Raw genomic sequence first — 25350 nt, 5'->3', positions numbered from 1 at the left:
TACATCACAGAAAATTATTTTTTTAATGTATTTTAATTTTCAAAGTAAGATAACTATACCAAGTGGGGTATCATGTGAAAGGGCTTTACTTGTACATTCTAAAACAGATTCTTATGTATTTTTAAGCATAATAGTTTTTGATTTATCCTGCAAAATGTTGGAAAAATACCCAAATATGGAACCCTCAGTGCGCGAGTCTGACTCGCACTTGGCCTGTTTTTTTTTTATATGACATTTGAAAGAAAGTTAAAATGCACATGAGAAGTCATTTTTTAACCACTATAACTTTCTGTTGGTATTCCGTACCTATTAGTTCAGTTTTTAAAGCTATGAAATAATAATAATATGGAACCATAAAAACAAGTTGTGCGAAGGAAATCACACCGAGTTCGCGAATCATTGCGAAGGTACGCTTTGCAAGTGGTTAAAGTATACTTTGCAGCTTTTAATATCAAGGGTTTTGCAGACTATTGTGGTGAAGGGATTATTACCACATTTTTTTATAATAACATAGGTAGGCATAAATTGTGTAACTCTGCATTTTTAAAATTAAATTTCATAATTGTGATTGCAAAACATTATTAATAAAAATAAACAAAACAATTTTTAATAGTGAAGAATTGCTCGAAAATGAAAGTGAAAATTCCAAGTGATTTTAAATAAAAAACTGTTTTAAAATGTACAGGTAATAAAGCCTTTTCATATGATACCCCACTCGATATAGTTATCCCCCATTTTTAATTACCTAAACTAAAAAAAAAATATTATTCCACTGATGTTGGGCAACTATTATATACAACCATTCCAAATTTCATGTTGATAGCTTTAATAGTTACAGAAATAATCGGCTGTAACAGAGAGACGGATGGATAAGGGGTGGCACATAAGGGCCCCATTTTTACTATTTTGGTTCGAAACCCTAAAAAACCGGTCAAGTGCGAGTCAGACTCGCGCACTGAGGGTTCCGTACTCGGGTATTTTTTCCAACATTTTGCACGATACATCAAAAACTATTATACTTACATAAAAATAAATAAAAATCTGTTTTACAATGTACATGTAAACCCCTTTCATATGATACCCCACTTGGTATAGTTATCTTATTTTGAAAATTGAAACACATTTTAATTTTTTTTTTAATGATGTAACCACAAATTCACTGTTTTCGGATTTATTCCTTTACTTTAGACGGACAGACAAACAGTAATCGATCAAAATGATCCTATAAGGGTTCCGTTTTTCCTTTTAAGCTACGGAACTCTAAAAAATCGGCCAAGTTCGAGTCAAGTATAATATCGACTTCGTATCGAAATTTCGTATCCGCTCGCGTGTAGCTATTGTGCTTTAGCGTGGAGCATGTAGATTCACTTATAACGTAGACTTTAAAGTAAATATCTCAACTGAGATCTTGAAAAGTCTAAATCAACGCTAACGAAGTCGTGGGAAAAAGTTTATTATAGCGTGACATGACTTCATTACAGGATATTTTTCATCGTGGATAAAAATACCCAGTTCAAAAAATTCCATTGTTCAATATCTACTTACAGCTTACCTAATAACATGTTAGATAGATAGGTGAATATACCTAATAATCCCATGGGCACTCTTTGTTTTCCTGCATAAAAAGTAATCTGTCTCATTTTTAGGGTTCCGTAGGTGTATCCGGAAAAAAACCCTTGTACAATTGTAGGATCACTTTGTTGTCTGTCTGTCCGTCCGTCCGTGGTGTCTATCAAGAAAACCTATAGGGTACTTCCCGTTGACCTAGAATTACGAAATTTGGCAGGTAGGTAGGTCTAATAGCACAATTAGTAAAGGAATAAATCGGAAAACCGTGAATATGTCGTTAAATCATACAAAAAAAAAATTAAAATGTGTTCACGAATTCACTAAAAAGACGGCGCAGACCGTTAATAACTTGCAGAGTTCTAGATAAAGGTGCTACGTATAGTATATCTTGTAAGATGGTACGGAACCCTTCGTACGCGAGTCAGATCGCACTTGACCGATTTTTTTTATTCCGATAAAAGTAGTTAGACCTTGAATGCGATCTCACGATGGTAACTTGGTAAGTGATGATGCAGTCGAAGATGGAAGCGAGCTAACTTGGAAGGGGCGGGCATTCATTAAACTCATACCCCTGATCGGTTCCGGTAACGCGGTATCGTGCCGGAACTACCGCTAAACTATCGCTTAGCAGCAAGGCTTTGCCGGTATGGTGTAACTAGCCGTGGCCGAAACCCCCCACCAGACCAGACCAGGGGCAATTTAAAAATTATAATTTCCCAAATTGCCCCTGCCGGAAATCGAACCGGGATCTCCCAAACCACAGCACTCACCAGCTCACCAGGTAGGTTTTTAAAAATCTCTTGATTTTCCAGGACCAAAAGTAGCCCATAGTCTATTTCTATACCCAATCACGTTCAAAATCGGTTAACCGGAAGGGCATTTAAATATTCCGTGCGAACTCTTTGGTTTTCCGACGATTTTAAACTAGGTACCTACTTAGATAGTTCTGTTAATGTCCGTCCCCGGGATGGGACTCGTATCAGATTTCCTCAAAATTGGTAAAATGGATAGGTAAGTAGATAGATACTAGACAAATACATTTTCGCAGGTTGGAAGTTCGAACCGTAGATTATTCATCATCATCATGATCATCTCTTCGCCGGCTCACTACAGAGTACGGGTCTCCTCTCAGAGTGAGAAGGGTGTTTTCCTTCACCGTTAAGAGGGGTCTCTCCGTCACTCGCTCCATACAAAAGTAGTTCGTCTCTCATTGGAATACTAACCAACGGTCTTAAAAATTAACATACAAATCTTTGAGCCCCTGTAACTTTAAAACTACATTTTTTTAGAAAAATCTAAAACACCACAGGCACAGATATTAGTTTCTAGAATATGTCTGCAAAATTTCATGGACTTTGGTTGCTTAATATTCAAATGAAATTGGGACTACGATTGTATGGAGTAAGTGACGGAGAGAGAGCCCTGTTAAGGCAAGTGATATTTAATTACTTAAAACGCACATAACCCCCAAAAGTTAGAGGTGCGTGACCGGGATCGAGCCCCGACCTCTTTTAGAAGGAGGACGTCCTAACCACTAGGCTATCACAGCTTATGTACTTATTCCATTACTGCTACATAATTAAATCTTGTGAAATCTGTTCAGGTTTTTTGTGAATTCCGAATCAGTAATAAGACTAAATTACTTAAATATAACTACCTAATAGTAATACCTAAATGCAATTAAAATATAACACAAACAAAACAGTTTATGAATAAGTACCTACTTACATAAATTGATGAAAAATACGAAGTCATTCGCCTATTTTTAGGGTTTCGTCGCGGTGCCAACGGGACCCTAGCCTCTGCTGCCTGTCCGTCCCATCAATGTATATCGATGGTCCATCCATTCATAATCTGTCTCTCGCATCGAAAACCAGCGTTGGAGGAGCTCTCCTTCCACTAGGGCCTAGGCGAACAGATGACATCAAATGAGTCGCATGGAGCCGTTGGGTTCAGTTGGCATGTAGAGGCATGCAGCCTCTTTTAAGACCGGCAGCTGCGAAGAAAGCAACACACTTTGCAGCTGTCACTTAGAGAACACAATTTGAATTCGGAACGATTCAAAATATCTTGCTGGCCTGGACGAACCCCGGGCAGCGCATTCAACCAATTCACTTCAGATCATCAAGACCGAAACACCTCGGTCTAGCATCAAGCTCCGGCCCTCGTTTTCCTACCACAGTTTTAATTATAACCAAGGCATATATTGTAAATAATAATAATTGTTCATGTAATACAACGTAATAATTGTAGCGGCATTTCATTTATCAGTTATCATACGCTGCATGGCTGCTACAGGCACAAGACCGTGGTTGATGAACAACTATCGGTTGATCTTGATGATGATCTAAACACTGCTACAATGTACAAACATAAACATGAACCATCCATGGCGGTATTTTTAAGGAATTTTTGTTTTTCATTTTGTTACAGAATGTGGTTTTTATGGGCGTACACTCAAGTGAAGATAATCGCGCCCCTGCTGAAAGTAATCCAAGTGATGGTAGTTGTTCTGTCATCACTAGTCCTCGATAGTAATCATCACTATCCTAATCAAGCGAATGTCTACGGTATGTTTTTAATCCCCGACCCAAAAAGAGAGGTGTCATAAGTTTGACGTACCTATGTACCTACCTATCTGTGTATCTGTCTGTGGCATCATAGCTCCTAAACTAATGAACCGATTTTAATTTAGTTTTTTTTTTTGTTTGAAAGGTAGCTTGATCGAGAGTATTCTTAGCTATAATCCAAGAAAATTGGTTCAGCCGTTTTAAAGTTATCAGCTCTTTTCTAGTTCCTGTAAACTTCAGTTGTCGGGGGTGTTATAAATTTTTGATTTACACTTGTATTAATCTATGCCAAATTCTAAGGCTCCATTCGCACGGAGAGCCTACCTAGTCCATCTAGACAAATTATGGGTATGAGATGAGTGTGTTATACCTATTAAAATCTACCTAGGTACATCTAAAGATTTACTCGTACATCTAAAGATTTGTCGTAAAATTTTCTGAATACAATGAAATCCGTATTGAATTGCACTGAAAAAAGGCTGTTCTTTTTCTGGAACCAAACCTGTTACTGCGGCTGACGACAGAGCACAAGGGATTGGCAACTCCTCGTTACTCCTGCAGAAATGGTGATAAGACGTCTACGAATTAGGGGGGGTCTGGGGTCCGATAAATCTGGAGACTCAAATTTTTCGGTTACCGACAACTTGCATGCCTGGGAGTTTTCCAAAATGTTCTCAAAGGCGTCTGAAATCTCCCAATCCGCATTTGCCGGCCGCATGGTAAATTATCGCTGTAGGTAACACTTCTTATTCTGAGAGGAGATACGCGTGCTCAATAGTGGGCTGACGTCGGGTTAAGATGATGATAATGACCTACGACCTGTCCCTAAATTACCCACCTTGGATAGTCAAAGTCAAAGTCAAAATCATTTACTCAAAGTAGGTACAATTGTACTCCTTTTGATGGTCGAAATTGTTAAATTTGTACGATCTAGTGGTCATAATTAATTACGTAACTTAAAACTAAAGCTACGAGGGTTCCAAACGCGCCCAAGTCTGAGTAGAGCCACCCATGAGTGAGATACTCACTATATACACTAATGTAATGTAACACTTTCAGATGGTGAAAGTTTTGACTTCGTCATAATCGGAGGCGGTTCAGCGGGCTGCGTTGTTGCCAATCGTCTCACAGAAGTTGGAAGCTGGAGGGTTTTGCTCATTGAGGCTGGCGACTACCCTCCTTACGTGTCTGATGTAAGCGCCAGCTATACTTATCTACATAGTTTACCTATTAATTTTTTAAGTGCCTTAACCTTGGATGAAATTATCACCAAGGATTTAACACAATGACAATGAAAGAAATAATCATTCTGGTGCTTGCTTCTCTTTAGCATTTGAGTATATATATGCTCAAGTACCTACTCTACCTAGCCTGGCAGTGTTGGGTTGTGATGCATGGTACCTACAATTCGTTAAGTCTCTTATTAAATAAGAGAAGGAGGCTTAAAGAGAGAAAATTGATGACCAAGAGTAAGAACAGACTTTTAGCACATGATGATGTGCGTAGTAAAAGTTGTGCTAAAACTTACCCATGTTAATTGCTTCAATCTTCTAGCTTAGCTCATTGAGCCTTCGAGCCAAACTGTCAAGTCGAACCGAAATCATAAGTGTTTTCACACACATCCCTGACCATCCTTGGTGAAAATGCAGCCTTAAAATTAGGAATAGGAATGTTATAGGTATTAATTATTACCTATTGATAAAATTAGGTGCCTAGTTTCAAAGTTTAAGGCTGCATTATCTTCTTACTTTTAATTGCTATAAAACATGAAAAGATGAAACATTTCAGGTCCCTGCCCTATCTATATTGCTGGGTGCATCATATCCAGACTGGAATTACTACACGATGAACGATGGCTTGACAGCTCAAGGGCACGAACAAGGAACTATCTACCAAACAATGGGGAAGCTGCTGGGCGGTTCTAGCAGCATCAACTACATGTTCTACGCGAGAGGAAACAAAGCTGATTACCAAGAGTGGGCCGCCTTGGGCAACAGAGGGTGGGACTGGGACTCTGTCCTGCCATACTTTAAAAAGAGCGAACGTTTAAACAATAGTCATATTGCAAGGAGTGAATCTTACTCGTTACATGGAACACTCGGCTACCTCGGAATCACAAGGCCGGAATGGGAGACACACAATAGAAAATATTTAAGAGCATTTGGAGAAGTAGGGCACAATATTTTAGACGATTTAAATGGCTTTGAGCAGCTCGGTTATTCTGTTCCGAGTTATACAATAGACCAACTGCGACAAAGTGCTGCGATTGCATTTATTAGACCAATCAAAGATCGACCAAATTTATTTATACTTAAGAGCACATTAGCTAGAAAAATAATTTTTGATGGTAAAAGAGCCGTCGGAGTCGAAGTTCAAGAAAAAGACGGTAGTGTGAAAACGTTAAAAGCTGAAAAGGAAATCATTCTTTCAGCGGGAGCGGTGAATAGCCCCAAATTATTGATGCTTTCAGGTATCGGACAAAGAGATCATTTAGAAGAAATGGGCATCGAAACATTGCTAAATTCACCCAACGTGGGCGCTAATTTACAAGACCACATCATTGTTCCTATAATGTTAACAGGGAAAAATACATCAACGCCGATCCTCTTAAGTGACCTGAAAATTTTAAGGAATATGGACAGATTTCCCGCAGCGGCGATTATGGGGTACGCTGCATTAGAAAAGAATCAAACTTTTCCCGATTACCAAGTCACCGCATTACCCTTCGAAAGGGGCACAATAATGCCAACACTCATGTGCTCTAACGTATTTAAATGGAACGACGAAACATGCACCGCCTTGGCTAGTTCAACGGACCGAGAGACACTCTTTGCATTGATCACATTCTTACACCCCGAATCCAGGGGCAAGATACGTTTAAAGAGTAAAAACCCAGAAGATAACCCATTTATCTACGCTGATCATCTACTGAATAAGAAAGATTTGAAAAAATTTGCTCGATGCCTTGTAGATTACACGACAGTGGTAAATGCGGAGTATTTTAAAAATGTCAAGTCTGAAATAGTCGATTTAAATGTTAAGCAGTGTAAGGGATTACAGTTTGCGAGTAAGAAGTACTGGGAATGTTATATTTTAAATTTGATAGCTTCTCAATACCACTTATCGGGGACATGTGCCATGGATAGGAACGGGGTCGTGGATGAAAGGCTGAGGGTGAGAGGTGTTGAAAGTCTTAGAGTGGTCGATGCGAGCGTCATGCCTAAGATTGTTAGCGGGAACACTTACGCTGCTGTTCTTATGATAGCAGAAAAAGCGTCAGATATGATAAAAAATGGTAACGGTGCAAAGTTGTGATTCTTGGGTAAACTACCTAGATACAGAAGCTCATTTTTAACCCCCGACCCAAAAAGAGGGGTGTTATAAGTTTGACGTGTGTATCTGTGTGTCTGTGTATCTGTGTATCTGTCTGTGGCATCGTAGCGCCTAAACGAATGAACCGATTTTAATTTAGTTTTTTTTGTTTGAAAGGTGGCTTGATCGAGAGTGTTCTTAGCTATAATCCAAAAAAATTGGTTCAGCCGTTTAAGAGTTATCAGCTCTTTTCTAGTTTTCTTGTAGAAAAAAAGGTTAGATAACCGTTAGGTTCTTAATATTATGTCAATTGACAAATGTCAAGCTGTCAAGATGGACGTTGCCTAAATACATAATTATTTATTTGAAAATGATGTTTTGGAAAACTCAAATACTTTGGATCGTCGGGGGTGTTATAAATTTTTAATTTACACTTGTCTTGCTTACCGTAGGTAGGTACCATATCGCGTAGGTAGATCATCCTCGACAAAAACTGGTTACGACGCAAACAACTAAAGCGGATGGCATGTCATTAAACTGTATTTTTTCTCGGTCCACGGTTTTTGATAATAAAAATTTAATAAAATCTATTCCGTGTTAGGTATTTATCTAAATCTTTGTTATTTGCTCGTGCTGCTTTGATCTTCGTTCTTTATTATTACGACTTCCTATAATTTATTACAAAGTTCAATGAATATTATTTATTTAGTTTAGAGTTGAGTAGGATATTATGTAGCCTCATCATCATCAACAACCCATCGCCGGGTCACTACTGAGCACGGACCTCTCAGAACGAGAAGGGTTTATGGTTTGGCCATACTTAAACTACGCTGGCCAAATCCGCATTGGTAGACTTCAAGGTATAACTGAATAGGCTGCTGCGGTACGGTATGGGTCACAAGTATTATGAGCTCTCGCGTCCGTCATGCCCACAGGTCATGCCACACCACTTCAGCACCGCTCCACAACCGCAGGAACCTCCGCAGTTATGCGTTATCCATGTAAATTACTTATGTTTTTGCTGTAGGTAGGTACCTGCATTAGTTAAGGCGAAAGTACCTTATAGTGCGCATCAACATGTTGAGCGTCGCCACCCCGATTGCCATCTCAACCTGCCGTGTACTATATCTACATTAGTTGTAGCGAAGGTAGATACTATCATCCCACTGTTGAGACTTGAGTCGTAGTAGTAACCAGTTTCGAAATAGGCAGTTGTTTCAATCGGCCCACTTACGCTGACCATACACGACCAAGTTTACCGTCCAGTTTGCAACGGACTTGGAAACGGGCGTCCAGCATACTTGACGGTGTAATCTGCGGGTCAATTCCGGAAAACCTCCATCAATAATTAATTATTATTACAATCGCCATTGTTACGATTGGCTGAAGTTATGGTATTCTTGTGGAAACAATGCATTGTAGCCAATACTCAGTGAGTGTCGGCCAATCAGGTGATTGTGATCGTCACACTTTAGCTGTCATTTTACCGTAATCGAGCCCTAAAGCTAATAATTCAATGACCCAGAGTGCATGAGTGCCATGCTTGCTGGACGCCCGTTGCAAAATTGATGGTAAACTTGATCGTGTATGGGCAGCGTTAAGGAGAAGTAGTAAAAGTACATTAAGTGCGTATAAATAAGCAAATTGGGTCGTAAAAACCTCAGGCTTAAATTGCAAATGAGTCACCTTTAACCGCTTCAGAACGTAGGTAATTTTTATCCTACAAAGTCGTACCTAATGCCAGGAAAATTCACAAGTATATTACGCGACAGGTTGAGATTGCAATCTGCGCTCACCCGCAGCGGGTTAACGCGGCGGCTGTGCGGGTGTGCAGGGCGTCTCCGCCCCGGTTGCCATCTCAAGCTGTCGCGCACTATATCTACCACAAACACACCGCAGCGACAAGCAAGCGATGATTACGAGTGAATTGTGTCGCTCATCTTCGTGCAGTTGCGTTGGGGTAGCTACAAAATGTCGATGTAGTTGTCTTTTCGCTTGTCACTTGTGCGCGGTATCGCTGGTGGTTTCGTGGTCGATATCACCCATATGGTTAATTTGGCAACAAAATGTGGTTCGTGTGAACTTCACTTATTCTAATAGTAAGTGTTCGCCCACGTGTTGGTGTACGTGAATTCTTAGGTATGACGCACACCGGCAGGGTGGAGTAGTCAAGGCGTCTCTAATATGCAGGGTACCTTACCTGGTGTCGTTGGTTGCGCTACCAAGGGGACACCAGATGAGGTACTCGAATTTGCAGCTAAACCCTTCAAGGCTGGCGTTTAAGTGTTCGAGAATTAAACCCGGTACTTCTTACTTTTGTACTCTCAACGTCATAAACAAATGAAAAATAAAACAACGTGTTTTGTATATTTTTGTAGACATTTTATTTCTGACATTCCCATCTTAAAACAAGAAAAATATAAAGTTTGGGTAAGTATATTCATTATGCCAATATAGTATTTTTCACAATGCGAGAAGACTAAAATTGTTGCACCTTATATTTATACATATAACAGGCTTTGAGGTTAACAGGAGGGTTTGAACATTTTTGTATGGAACCTGGCATACCTACAACTCTATTTTTTTTTTTTGAAAAACCTTTTCGCCAGTGATGAAATGTCCTAAGTGATATTGTTGAAACGAGGTTTTTCAAAATGGCGGACTAGTAGGTATGCCAACTAAGTTCAATGCTAATTCACAGGATAAAATTTCACATGAAAGTAATGTGCATTGAAAAAAATCGATTAACGACGGCGAATAGATGAATATCTCGTTTTAACGATGTGTTAATTTGAGCAAAGTCAAAGTGCTTTAAATCTCAACCTTAGATCGTCGCCAACATACGAAGATATCAATCTTTTATTATTATGATTGGCTTTCGAAAAATACTTATACTTCGCGACAAGTCGACATGGCAATCAGGGTTGGGACACCCTGCACTCACCAAGTGCGGGATAGCGCGGGTGACGTGTGGGTGTGCGGAGCGTCCCCCCCGTCTCATACCCTGGTTACCATGTCGACCTGTCGCGAATTATCCCTCGCATTATGAAAGTAAGTAGTATAAATTACATTAATCACAGAAAATACATATAACAAGGGCTAACTTGATCTGAAAATGAGAGGCGCTGATTCTGTTGGCTTTCTCTAAACTAAATTTAGAGTATCTGCATCTTTTTCTTTTTAATAATGGTTAAAAAGGATGGAACATGAGTTTTACATTTAAAGACTCAAAATTTTAGTGCGCGCTACAAATTTAAACAATAGGCCCGCGACTGGCAGCTTAAGTCATGAGGTTTGACAGCTCTAAACTGTCAAACTGTGTCTGTCCTTTTCATATTAAATTAGTAAAAAGAGGATGCGAATACTCTAAAATTTAGTTGTGCTCAGAATCAGTACCATTGTTAAATGAATGATTTTACACGACTCGAATTTTAATCAACAATCAATTTATTTAACAAGTCTATCAAATGAATATCGATTACTATTCGTATTATTTATTTGGTGAACTTATATTCTATAAATATAAATATTATTGGAAAGTCAGAAAACAAAGCTGTAAAACATTTTACTTCATTACAATCAACCACTGACTTAATAAATTCTTATATCTATAATATACAATCACCATTTGTATAATTAACTATACTATTATATGGTAATGAACTAGCGACCCGCCCCGGCTTCGCACGGATAGCTTGAGATGAACTATTCCATTATACAGAGTGTAACCAAAATGCTAGCAAAAACTAAACGTTATTATTGACGTGACAACGTCTTATAATTCGATAGAGCCGGCTGCACGCACGAAAAAACATGACTCATGCGGCGTTACCTCGCTCTGAGGCGTTCATGTAAGGCTTGAAGTGCAAGCGAGAGCGCGGAACGAGCGACAAAGAAGCACAATCGGCCTTTGTTGTCACGTTCAACTATCGTCAGTAAACCGACTTTACAGACAACCAATTTTTATACCACCTTAACACAATCCAATGCCAATAACCATTTGCCTTATCTTGTAGTTTGTGATTTAGTATTTTTAAACGCGCATTGTTATAGCGTGCAAAACTCGGGTCAATGCGCCACCTACGACGCGGCGTTAACTTCGAGTGACCTACGGAACGGAACGGAACGGAACGTTACGGAACGTTCGTTGACCTATAGCGTCAATCAGATGTTTTATTTGCATATTGTGAACTTTAAAAAAAATACAGATTTTTTTTTAATTTTTCGTAGTATTTTTATGGTATCTTATTAATAATCATCAGTACTATCATCTGTCTTCGTTTCTGTTAGCGTTCTGGTTACACGTGTAGATACCTACATTGTGATTCTTGTAACTAACTATTTACGCAGCGCGCGCCACGGAAGCTCTAAATTAAGACGAATTTTTCCGACTTAATTCCCACTATTACAATTTTATTTTAGTAGGAATCTCTTAATTTTTTGATATTATAAAATGTATCCTACGTCACTCAGGAATAATGTAGTTTTCTACCGGTGAAAGAATTATCAAAATTGGTTCATTAGTTCCGGAGATTACTTCCTACAAACGAACTTACAAACTTTAGCTCTTTATAATGTTATAGTGTGTATAGTGTATAGAGCGATCAGCGAAGCGGCGTTATTTTTACCCGACTACGCCAAAGCCAAACCGAGGGGTTATGATTTTAGCAGTCTATGTTTGTATCTATGTGTGTTCCACCGGAGCGCCAAAACTACTGAGCCGATTTTGATGAATGGAGGTGTCAATCGATTCGTTATTGTGGTCCGGGTGGCATAGGCTACAATTTATACGAACAAATCAGTATGAGTACATCCAAAAAAGTGGGTGTCTCGGAATTTTTCTTTTTGCTATCGTATCGAGTAAGATATCAAATGAAAGAGGAGAAAATTCTGAGTTCATAATTAATATAAATATAGTTAGTAGGTACAATGTTAAAATACACCGAGCGACAGAAAAATAATTTTTCCATATGCAACTAGCGCTATCTATCGGCAATTGTCGGGTAGTAGTCGGGTCTACAATCAGAAACACATTAGTATGATTCTTGAATTAACGCGCGTCTCATGTTTTTAGTATGTTTCCGTCGTAAGGGTATGAGTCTAGCTTAACCCGAATGCATAGCATAAACATTATATACAAAATATAAACTTAACAGATAAACGAAAACTTAAACTGTATAATACATTGTAAATTCGCAATAACTATTATATAGCTCAAACTATACTTCGCAAAATAAAAAAACCCGTTTTGCTGTTTCGCTTCCTATCAACGCGACGTGCGAGTGGGTACTAACTAATACGCAATCGTTTTATTTTAGTTAAAAAGCTCTCTTTTTAGGGAATTTATCCCATAATAAACAATACTGCTGTATTATTTCTCCATACAATGTTGTTATTCAACATGTGGTCACTGTATAGCTGTGACGGCTTAAAATCATTCCCAATCAAGCAAAATCGATCAACATTCAAATAATCGAACCTTTGAACTACCCAAATTATTTATTTATAATACAAAAATCGGTTATTTAGCATGCCAAAACGGGCCTGTTATTTTGCGACAACTATATCCATTCGAAATCGCCACGATAGTTGCAATACGGATGTACTGTAACTGTGGGTTACTGTCAAAGGTATGGTTATAACGTTATCGTAAAATACCGTTATTACGGTATACCGTTTCGAAACGATACGTGTTTAAAGCTTATAAAATGTTCGTGTTTTTACTGTAATCTAAACTGTATAGAAGTCGGTGTCAAAGGTACTGTACAACGCGCAACGTTATTATAAAATAACGTTATAACATTTCGAAACGAAATGTGTTCAAAAAAATTTAAAGCTATCCTATTTAGATTTTCATTTATAAATGCTTATAAACTTAGACAGTAGTCTTAACACAAAAATATATCTTATAACAGAAATCAAACACGGACGTAAACCACGCCTAAGATTTTGTGATAAGAGAAATATTGTTTGAGCTATATTTTGTATGTCGAGTGTAAGTTTTTGAGTCAACATAACTCATTCACAAAATGCCATGTTGGATGGCGGTCGAACATACTGTAAAGTTGAAAAAGCACACAACACAACAATGTTGATCGATTTCGAATAACTAAACACATTGGTATCAGAGTAAAATCGATCTAAAACCTCATATTTCGGTCCGTTTTGTCAGTTACGCACAAAGTGAAAGAGTTTTTTGTTTTACATAAAAGTCACACTCTGGTATACGAGTAGAAAGAATACAATGACTTATGCAAGGCGATCAAAATATAACGATTAGTCAGTCTTGGAAGACAATGAAGTTCCTTTCAAGATATTTATTTAATTTATAGTAATAATCACCATCATTTTTTTTATAATAATCTATATGTTATTAAATAAAAATTAGCTAAAATAAAATAAAATAAATTTCATTTTATTTTAGCTAATAATATAAATTTGCGAGAGAATATGAAAAATTCATCAAGAAATGAGAAATAATGAGAATAAAAGAATTTTCCTCCAATATTGTTACACCAATAAATACAAAAAAAAAACATGGGTTTCATTCAGGTTCAAATTTAAACTGTATCAAAGAAATGCTTTTGTGTTTATCTTAATTTATAAATAAATAAAATGCCAATAATGTATTATACAAATTTACAAGCAGATTTATTTACACGACGCTCCGCGTATATTTTTTTGCAGGCACTTAAAAGATGTTCAATAATTTGAACAAAAAATTATTTCTATAATAAATAAATTTAATTCACTTAAATCGATTTTATAATCGACTTTTTATGCTTTAACCGTAGCATAAGACCGCATTTTAGTTTTAAAAATAATTTTTAAAATAATCAAGGATGTTTATTTCATTTTTACTTAATAATAACAAAAATAAAGTCTTTAAATTGAAAAATGGGTGGAAATTGGTTGAAAAACAAAAATCTGTCTTTAAACTTTTAAGTAATATTTATAGCCTGTAATTCCTGAATACATTAAAGCATGAAAGAAACTTCATAAACAAATTGAAGATAAATACATTTATACAAATTTTTCTAAATATTTTAACACGTTTGTACAAAGTGCGACTAGATACCGGTACGGTCACAGTCAATAACGGTATTAATCAAACGAACCAATATATTACAAATAATACGTTATAATAATAACATTACAAAAAAAAACCGATATTGCAATGATTTTATTTATATCTTAATAATATTATTATAATATTAGAGCATTTATACACTAACACTTTACGATCCGATATTGGTTGCCATACATATGTCGTATCGCACATAATATTACCTAATTTGGAACAATGCGAAAGATTAGATTTCAACGATCCAATAATGGATCATATAGTGTGCAAAAATCTAATATTATTGTGATACGGGTGCTAATTCGGTACACAAATCTCTACCAAAATAAATTGACAGGTTTAAAAGTATTACTATCCTTTTCGCATATAACGCTGTGAAAGAGACAGAGAGGAAATAAAAATGTATCATGTGTCTTACTCAAAAAAAAAACTTTAAACAGATGAAAAAAAGCATGCTAAACTATAACTATACTGAAAACTTACATAAATAAAAAATTCTTAGGTAAATTATATTCTTTTCAAGGAAATGAACAAAACAAGCGAAATTATGTATTCTATGTATAAATAAATAAATGATAGTTACGTGGAAAAAATGCATACCGTAAATCGTAATAACATTTTTATTCATAACTATATAATATTTGAAATAACGTAAGTAACCCTTATAGCTAAATAGTAACGGTTTGAGTCTTTGTATTATGAGCGGATTTACACATTCAATATACTTAGTAAAGCGCCCTCTCTGTTACGCAATCCCATACAAATGAGAGAGACAAAAATTTCAGCGGGAGCTAACCTTTTGAGTAACCAACCAATCACAAACGAAGCTTTGATGATGATGATGATGATAAATGATTATAATAATTCTAATTGAATTTCGAATGTTTTTTGAAAACATTTTCGAATTGAATTTCGAAAACATGTTTGAGATTGGTTGGTGACTCAACTTCTAGTTACACTCTAAACACAAAACTGTACATAAACCCAGTCGGACGAAGTCGTGAAAGTTAGTTCAGAGTAAACAGAATAACGTCAATAGTATGGAAAATACCAGATTTTATCAATAATTATATTGACTGTGTATACTCAATCAAAGGAAAATACATACATATAATTATATTATGTTTTTTTAATTATACAGCAATAATTTGTTTCAAGTTGTTCGCCCACTAAATGCGAGCCGCAAAAAACGCAACACAGCATTTTGAACTGAATAAGCAATTTGACAAAGACATGTGCATTTTTGAAAATCATTTTCATTTTAAGACTAGAGGATGCCCGCGGCTTCGCCCGCGTGGATTTCATTTTTTTTTAAATCCCGTAGGAACTTTTCAATTTTCCGGGATAAAAAGTAGCCTATGTCCTTCCCCGGGATGTATCCCAAGACTGTACCAAATTTCATTAAAATCGGGTCAGCGGTTGGACCGTGAAAACGTAGCAGACAGACAGACAGACAGACAAACACACTTTTGCATTTATAATATTATAGTAAGGATTTTTAGTGTAAGTTCATATCAAATCACAATCAATTTAAATAGATTTATGTTGCTTTGTAGTTCGTACATAAGAAATAACATATTAATAATACATTAAAACCTCCCTTGAAATATCTAGATTACGGTAGTGCAAAAATCGTCAAAATCGGTTCATTGGTTTTTGATAAATCTGATTCATAAAATCTATTAAATTAAAGATCATCTTCGTTTTATGAAATCAGGAACAAAAATCATACCAAAGGATCGAATACAGAACTTCATTTTTTAAGTCGATTAAATAATGAATTCTAGCCCGAAACCGCTATACAAAACATCACATTATTTTACTACAGTCCAAAACCCTATTGCGTTGTATGCGGCGCGTGCGGCTTGCGTTAGTGTGCGAACAGCTTTAGTGGAATGATCATAGAAGTGGGAAGTGTATTGACTGTGACGGTACAGCGCAACTAATTCATAGTATAACTATCACTAGATAACTTATGTTTACATACGTTCAGGATTTCCGACAGCTGGGAGAACTTGCTGTGGGCTTCCTGTAACATGTTACTGAAAAAAAAAAACATTTCTGTATGTATTAAAAGATGTTATATAAGATTAAATAAATTACAACACAACTTTAAGGCCGATTCACACCAAGCACGTACACGTGACACGTGCGTAGTGACGCGCGTAAACCTCTGACACACCGGGTTTCGCAAATATCCACGCTTTACACAAGCGGTGTGCCATGTTTCATACAGTTCCATATATTACAACGCAATGGTACGCACTACGTCTACGCTTACGCAGCCTGTGTGAACGAGCTATTTATTAGTATGCGACAGGTCAGACATACCTGCATTTGATGCAAAACGACTGCAGCTCTTCCCGCGTGACGTTGTTGGTCATACAAATAGCGGACAGCGCGTCTCTGAACGCGCCCTCTAACCTGCCAACTCGATCGTCTATACTCTCTGCACTATCGGTACATAGCACGCTGAAAAAAATATTCCAATGAGCTTTACACGACACATCCGTTAAACTGATTTTGACGAAATTTGGTAAAGAAATAGCTTGCATCCTGGGGACAGACATAGGCTACTTTTTATCTCGGAAAATCAAAGTTTCCACGGGATTTTGAAGCCCTAAATCCACCATGTGTCAATGTAATAGTTCGTAAGACGTTGGGGTTCCAAGGTATTAGAATGGCGACCTAGCACCGGAAAGCGCAGCGTTGAATGACTAGGTAGGAACTAGGGCTACTAGGAATGACTAGGTAGGAACTAGGAACTAGGGCTACTAGGAAGGACTAGGTAGGAACTAGGAACTAGGGCTACTAGGAAGGACTAGGTAGGAACTAGGAACTAGGGCTACTAGGAATGACTAGGTAGGAACTAGGAACTAGGGCTACTAGGAATGACTAGGTAGGAATTAGGAACTAGGGCTACTAGGAATGACTAGGTAGGAACTAGGAACTAGGGCTACTAGGAAGGACTAGGTAGGAACTAGGAACTAGGGCTACTAGGAAGGACTAGGTGGACGGACGACATCAAACGAGACGCAGGGAGCCTCTGGTGGGCAGCGGCGCAATACCGTGGTATGTGGAAGTCCTTCAAGAGACAAGACCAGCAGTGGACGGCTTCAAATTCAAATTCAAATTCAAAATATTTTTATTCAATTAGACTTTTACAAGTTCTTTTGAATCGTCAAAAGCATCTACCACTGGTTTGGAATGCCTTTGCGAATGGCTATCGGTTGACAATCAAATCAAATCATTTTATTTGCTCAAATGCAGGTTAAAATAGTTATTATTACAATTAATTTGGATATCACCACATTTGACATGGAATGGCGTGCACAATACTTACTACTTACTAATATTAGGAGTTAACAACACTCAAAGTTCCATATTACCTACTCAATTTTAAGTCAAAAAATTCCTCAAGGTCATAAAAATTGTGCATATTAAGCCATTTAAATAGTCCAGTTTTGAATCTACTGAAAGGCAATAATTTGATGTTATTAGGGATTTTGTTAGTATTTTAATGCATAACATGACACAATTTTTTGCAAAATCCTTAGTTCTAGGTATATAGTTCAAAACAATAATGGTTAGGATGACTGTACTAACCTGTTGATAGCTAGCGTGAGATCGTTGACATGTCCACTGAAGAGTGTCCACTTGCTGGTGAGCACGGCGAGAGGCTCTGTGCCCGACAGCTTGTCCTCTATGCTGTGGCACACGCCCAGCGCGTTGCACAGCTTGGCACTGCAAAACAATGTATGTGCACGTTAACTGAAATCTATTTTTTTTTTTAGTTTATAGACTGCAATCACACCTGGTGGCAGGTGATGATGCAATATATTCACTCTTGACAGGACGGTACCCAATACCCATATTAAAATAGATGAACAAATAAAAATTAGGATCAACCAGGATGTTTACTCAGAAAATAAGACTGAATTTGAAAAGCTAGTCGTCACTACCCGTCAGCAATGTCCACTTCGTTGCCGTTGCGCTGTTTCGCAACAGTTGCTCGACTGTCGCCTTCGCTAGTTCCATGTCTCTTGGAATTACCGGAAACTGCTTTGTAAAACTCACCAATAGCTAGAGAAAACGGTCCAAAGTCCCTCAAAAGCGTCCACCACCGCATCAGTACCATCCACCTCATTGCCGTTGCGCAAGAGTCGCTCGACTGTCGCCTTCGCCAGTTCCATGTATTCCGGTATGATCTGACATCGTTTTGCCACGTCCATACAGAGCTCCTTGAAATTCGCCACTTCCGATTGGGTTAGCGTATTTGGATCTGGAATTTAATAAGTGACATCGAAAATCGATGTCAGTTTAAACCGTAGTCATAGGCGAATGACTGCAAAAATTTGAAAAACACTGTCAACGTTGTATTTTAGATGAGGTGTCCTCACACTACACAAATGTTCCAACATTCAAATCCAACAGCATCTGAGGAGAAGCTTTGAATAGTATTATTCTTTAAATAAAAAGCAAGCAAGACGTGTTTTAAGTGATTACTGCAGCCCATAACATTTGCAGCACCAGAGGAACTGTCAATGAGTTGCCGGCAATTCAGGAATTTGTTAGTCCGCCCCTTGAATAACCCCACGTTGTAATCTAGTGGGAACCGCCGAAGGGGTGTTGGTTCCAGAATATAGTTTGCATGTGCCTGAAATAATAAGTTGATATTATAAGAGAAAACTCACTTTTCTTCTCAATAGTCGTCAAACTATTCTTGAGGTCAGTTATCAGTTGCTCTATGCGTGGAAATACCTCGTTGAACACCGCGATCCAATGTTTGAGCAAACATTGGAGCACGTCGGCCAACGTCCAAGGCGGCGCTTTGAATAGCACGTGTTGCCAGAGATTGTCGTACTTCGCACGCATTTCATTCTGAAAACGAATAAAGTTGTTTTAAGAGGCAAGAATCAAGCCAAAACGTGTGTGTGAGATGGCAATAAACCAATGTTAGCAGACACAGAATCAATTACCTAAAAATGTTATAAAGATAAAAATCTGTCAATTATGAGTCAGACTCCCACACGAAGGACTCAGTGCCATTGTACAGAAAATAACACTTTATTTTTATATAATTGTCATAGTGGCCATTTTGTAACTTTAAAAAAAAATACTTGTTGTTGTAGCGGCAACAGAAATACATGTGAAAATTTCAACTCTATGGTTCACGAGATACAGCCCGCGAACAGTCAAACGGACGGATGGAGCAGAGACTTAATAATAGGGTCATTGGAAACATATGGAAAATACGGAACATACAGAGACATAAAAAGCTAGATATTTGGAGTAGTTTATAAGATTCATAATAGCATGTCATGTTCTCATAAAATTCAATTGACCAATAAAAAATATACAGCCACACATTTGAATAACAGCCTTTGAAGTTTGACTTTGATAAAGGGTTTGAACTCACCTCCAATATGTTGGCCAATAGATGGTATATGGTCTGTTGGTACCGCTTGACGCTGGCCAGAAGGTCTGGGTCGCTAGGCTGTGGCTTATTTTCTACCAACTTCTTCAGTTCTTTGACGTCTATTCGTTTTACGCCATTGATCGAGGCTTTGTTGCATAAGTTCTTGTCGTTTGACACTAGGATCTAAAACAATATTGTTTCAGATAAGGGAGAGATAAAAGATCACTGTTAAATCATAGAATAGTTAATAGTTGTAATGGAAGAGCGGGGCCACAAGTAATAATAGTAATACTTATCACTAGGATGGTCCCAAATTCTATGTATATATAACTTAAAAATTGTTCTACTGAAACAAATATTTTTGAACTGATTGATTTTTTTAAAATTGCTGTTGGCTGAAATTGGCTGTAATAGACAAGACACAAAAGTGATCCTATAAGGGTTCAGTTTTTTATTTGTACGTGTGGAACCCTAAAAGTAAAAGCAGCAACATACCACGTTTCTGCCCCTCTCCATCTGCTGCAGACTGCAGTTCAGGATCTCATCGTCCGGCACCTCGCACGGGTAGATGTGGGAGTTTGCGTCCCTTAACGACTGACCTGGAAATTATCTTTATACATTTATTGTCTAATTAACAATTGTCCTTTGACCTTTACTGAAAAAACATCAGCGTCAGCATCACCGAGACATCGCCGGCCCGCCATTGAGCGCGGGTCTTTTTAGAATTCTCAGAATTGGGCGCGTTTGGAACCCTCGTAGCTTTAGTTTTTAAGTTTCGTAATTAATTATCACCACTATATCGTACAAATTTAACAATTTCGACCATCAAAAAGAGTACAATTGTACCTACTTTGAATAAATGATTTTGACTTTGACTTTGAATTAGGTTTTAGACGCGTTTGGAACCCTCGTAGCCTTAGTTTTAAGTTCACGTAATTAATGATCACCATTTCATCATCATACAAATCCGATAAATAATTGATCACCAAAAAATGTGCAATGGTAACGATACTTATTTTAAATAAATGATTTAACTTTGTCTTTAGGCCATAGATGTTGCTTAAGATGCTCGTGATTTCATCCACGTGAATTTACGATTTCAAGAATCCCGTGGGAACTCTTTGTTCCTAAGATAAGCAAGGAATTGTGACGTAGACATCCGCTAAGAAAGGACTTTTGAAAATTTAACCTCTATAAGCGGTATAAAATTTGTGTAGTGCACTCGAAGTCGCGGGCATAGGCTAGTTTTACTATAGAACCCTAAAAAGGTTCAAGGTTAGGCTAGTCTTCATACCTTTGATGCGGCTGTTTTCAGGCAGTGACTTATAGAGGTAGTCCATGGCGGCCTTAGCTCGTTTGCACAGCGCGCCGTTGCCGTTGTTGTTGTCTTTCAGGCGGTCCAGCTCGTTGATCACGCGCCACGGCACCAGCAGCGTCGGCTGCTCACTGTAACCTGCGAAAACTACAATTTGATATTCATGCAACCCCGGTTGAACTGTTGAACCGTGAAAAGCCAGCAGAGAGTCAGATGGACAGACACACTTTCGCATTTTTAATCACACTATCACACTTCACACTAATATTATAAAGGCGAAAGTTTGTGTCTTATGTGTATGTTTGTTACTCTGTCACGCAAAAACTACCCCAGACGGTTTTGGCTGTTTAGAATGAAAATAGATTATAGCCTGGATCAACACATAAGCTACTTTTTATCCTGTAAAATTAAATAGTTCCTACGGGATATTTAAAAACCTATATCCACGCGAAAGAAGTCGCGGGCATCAGCTAGTATTATAATATGGATTATTTTGATGATTCAAAAGCATATATAAAAGTTTACATAACTTAAGGTATTACATTCAATTCTATTGTTTATCAAAAAACCGGCCAAGTGCACACAAGGCTTCCAGACCATCATAGAAGATAATATAACTTTTATGTAAAACATTACAATTTAATGACGCACAGCACCACAGACAGAAGAACACATTTCAATTTTTTTTTTTTTGTGATCTAACCACAAACTCAAGGTTTTCGGATTTTTTTTCGGTACATACCCTATCGGTTTTGATTCCCATTCCTTGACAGACACGACAGACAGGCAACAAAGTGATCCTAACTGGATGATAATGGCTTTATTGGGACTTGTCCATTATCACAGGACAGGACTATTGTAGAAAATATGAAATAATGAAAAATGAAAATGAAAAATGTTTTATTAACAAAATATAGTCTTGTAGAAAATATGAAATAATGAAAAATGAAAATGAAAAATGTTTTATTAACAAAATATAGTCTTGTACTTACCTACCTTTAATTTACCCTTACTTTACCTTTGATGTGTGAGTTGAGTACATTCTTGATAAAGTCAAGTTCGTGTATAAAAATATTGGTATCAACAACTAGTATCACATTGTCTGTGTTGCTGATGTTCTCCCGTGCCACCGGAAATGATGGCATTATTTGTTTCACCTGGAAATTACATTACAAGCATTACATATTATCTATACTCTATCCACGGAAGGAAGTTAGTATAGTGCTCTCTTTTTCTTCACTTGATTGGTGGTTTTTTGTAGAGCCAACCCAGCACAATGCACTTCGCTAATGTCGAGTAGCTTGAGGGAGGTGTGTAGTGCTTTCTCTATTACATAATCCCATACCAATGACAGAGACAAAAATCACAGTGGGTGTTAACCATTTTGAGTCGTTAACCAATCACAGACAAAACTAGTCTATTTAAAGTGGGTGCACTGAGTTTTTGCCATTTTTATGTGATTACCTAACAGAGCCCTATAAGTACTAACTTCTCTCCATGGATAGAGTATAGTCTACCTTAGATCACCCCAATCATACAAATCTAACAATTGTGACCATCAAAAGGTGTTCAATAGTACCTACTTTGAATACATGATTTTGAAAAAGTCATACAAACCTCTCTAATGTCTTCTGTCTCCATAGCCTCATCATGATTAGGATCCAATTCGTTGCCATTATTTAAAAAACTGCTAGTTTCCTTTTCAGTTTCAAAACTCAATCTATTTCTCAAGGAGTCCATCCTGTTTTTTGCTGACGAGAATGTCTTTATTTCTTTGGGTGCTGACACTTTGTAAGCTAACTTGGATTTGATAGCTGACACTAGCTTACTGGCTTCAGAAAACTGTGGTGGGGTAGTGGGGTGTTTAGAAAATGGATATTCTGGGGTTTGACTGCATATACCTGTAATAAGCATAATCATAATAATAATCTCGACAGACACAACAGACAGACTAGACAGACAGACACCTAACTGACAAAGTGATCCTATAAGAGTTGTTTCTGTGGAGATATAGAATCCTAAAAATTGATGAGGGGATGGAATTTCAAATTACTATTTTCTTAGTAGAGTAGTATTCAGAAAGCCCCACCCACCACATTATTATACCTAGAAAACTCCTACTATTATATGAATATCGGAAAGGGGTCACAACCCTCAACAATGAGAATGTCATATACAGAGGGCAGAAAGATAATGTAATAAGACAATATTACCTTTCTCTATATCAGCAAAAGTGTCCTTTGGTTTTTCCTTACTACAGTATTCTTCAGGTAACTGAGCTTTCATAGACGAAATTATTTTATTTGCTGCAAAGAACTGTGATGGTGACGGGATAGACTGTAAACTATCACTGCTCGGTGACTGTGTAGTCCTAGAGTCATTTAACGGACTCTTACGTTCCGATTTAGATTTTTGAGATATTTCATTAGTTTTATTTTTACCTGGCGAAACTTCTAAACTCTCTTCATTCTTTGCTTCAGAATTTTGCTTACTTCTCAAATTTGATAGTCTTGCATTGGCTAAGTTCCTTACAGGAGTTTGTCTGCGTGAGCTCTCCGCTGAACTAGAGATACTTCTCGTGACAGTTTTTGATGGAATAGACTTTCTGGGAGTGCCTTTTTGAATTTTCGGTGTGCTGGTGCTTTGAGGAGTATCAAACTTCATTTTTTTCGCATTTTGTATCGGACTTTCCTTGTTACTGGTACTACTATCGTTCCCAGTAATACTAGTGTTCCCAGTAATACTTGTGTTACTAATTTTACTGATATTACCAGATATACTGGTGTTACTATTATTGATGTAACTGCTCGAAGCATCTGTGGTGTCTAAAAGCAAAAACTGATTAAATAAATGAAAAAAAATTTAACTACCCATATTATTTACATTTTCCTACATTAAAATCCAAGCTTGTTCCATGCTATAATCTTTTAACTGTAGCTAATCCTGCTAATGCATAAGTTCTCACTCACCATTCTAACTTTAAGTGTGAATGATTTTATTTTATTTTAGAGATTGTGTACAACACATTTAACCACAGTAAAAAAACATCTGCTTGTTGCAATGTGCTAAACATAATAAACTTTAAAATATTTAAAACTGAATATATGAGGGTATTTGCACCTAAATAATATAATAAGTGATAATTTCTAAAATTGTATCTATTTTTTTTATCTTTGCGATTTTGTAGTTATATTGTTAATCCCATGCCCTTAATAAATAACCTTCCAATTTAGATTGATTCCTTAATGAAGCCCCTACAGTCTACATGCAGACATATGTGAAATTACAACATATATAATAATAAGTCTGTGTGCTATATGTGTATATTGCATGATGAGGCTTGTTATGCAACTACCCCCTTCTCTTCCTGTTGACATGGCCCATAGAAAAGAGGTTGTGATCTTACATTTAAGTATAAATTAAGCTTTATAATCATATTACCTTGTTTGGTCTTTTTCTTTGATGTACTTTCTTCATTGCCATCGCTTTTTCGTTTAGCAACTTTCTTGGTAGTCTCCTCTCTCTTCCTCTTGTCCTGTTTATTAATTATTTTCTCCTTATTACATGAGGTCTTTTTTTGAGAATTGTCATCATCCTTCGAAAAAGAACAAAAATAAGTAGTAAGCAATCATACAAAAAAAATGTTATTTTGTGGAATTTGATGCAATTACACGACGCAGGTAATGAAAGAATATATGGTGTATAAATAAATAGCTAAAGAACCGTGATACGAGTAAAAACTATGCGAAAAAATTACGAAATTCACCTGTGGTTGCGTCCATGAAGATTTTCCGGTTTTCCTATTAAAATAATAGTTTCTCCCCGGAATTGATTTGGACTTGCATAAAATCCATCCATCGGGTAGCTCTTGGTCTTTCTTTTTAGGTGATTCCATAACGGAAAACCGGAAAACTTACGCCCTTTGGCTGATTTTTTTCGTAAAATATAAATAGAGAACTTGTGTTGATCTAATTTTGACATTACAAAATAAATGATGGCGGATCGGATCGGGCTTACCAACGAAAACTTTCCGCGTGTCTATGATTTAAATTAAAACTTCCGACTACCCATGTTCCTTAGT

General features: G+C 37.2%; 2 protein-coding genes across 5 annotated transcripts; one reads left to right on the top strand and one right to left on the bottom strand.

Moving 5' to 3' along the window:
* The first annotated feature begins 365 nt into the window (after positions 1–365).
* Positions 366–7468, top strand: LOC123869787 (glucose dehydrogenase [FAD, quinone]-like). Of its 4 annotated transcripts, none has more exons than XM_045912814.1 (4): positions 366–407; positions 4003–4139; positions 5199–5332; positions 5928–7468. In XM_045912814.1, the coding sequence occupies exons 2-4, from the start codon at positions 4004–4006 to the stop codon at positions 7452–7454; spliced, it is 1797 nt and encodes a 598-aa protein (XP_045768770.1). In that variant the 5' UTR covers positions 366–407; position 4003; the 3' UTR covers positions 7455–7468. The 4 variants fall into 4 exon arrangements, with proteins under 4 accessions (XP_045768770.1, XP_045768769.1, XP_045768767.1 ...); XM_045912813.1 differs by having other exon boundaries at positions 399–514; XM_045912811.1 differs by lacking the exon at positions 366–407 and adding an exon at positions 587–685.
* Positions 7469–16244: 8776 nt separating this feature from the next.
* LOC123869784 (transcriptional protein SWT1) lies at positions 16245–25251 on the bottom strand. The gene is made up of 13 exons (XM_045912805.1): positions 25036–25251; positions 24711–24864; positions 23483–24094; positions 22887–23170; positions 22288–22426; positions 21249–21407; positions 20450–20553; positions 19955–20137; positions 19230–19416; positions 18613–18817; positions 18142–18279; positions 16867–17007; positions 16245–16577 (listed from the first exon to the last, which is right to left on the bottom strand). Exons 1-13 carry the CDS (start codon positions 25162–25164, stop codon positions 16478–16480), a joined length of 2535 nt encoding a protein of 844 aa, XP_045768761.1. The 5' UTR covers positions 25165–25251; the 3' UTR covers positions 16245–16477.
* Between the last annotated feature and the right edge of the window lie 99 nt (positions 25252–25350).

The sequence above is a fragment of the Maniola jurtina genome, chromosome 11 (assembly GCF_905333055.1).
Source record: "Maniola jurtina chromosome 11, ilManJurt1.1, whole genome shotgun sequence".
Classification (NCBI taxonomy): Eukaryota; Metazoa; Arthropoda; class Insecta; order Lepidoptera; family Nymphalidae; genus Maniola; species Maniola jurtina.
The sequence above is the reverse complement of the archived record's forward strand: the minus strand, read 5'-3'. Positions and strand labels throughout refer to the sequence as shown.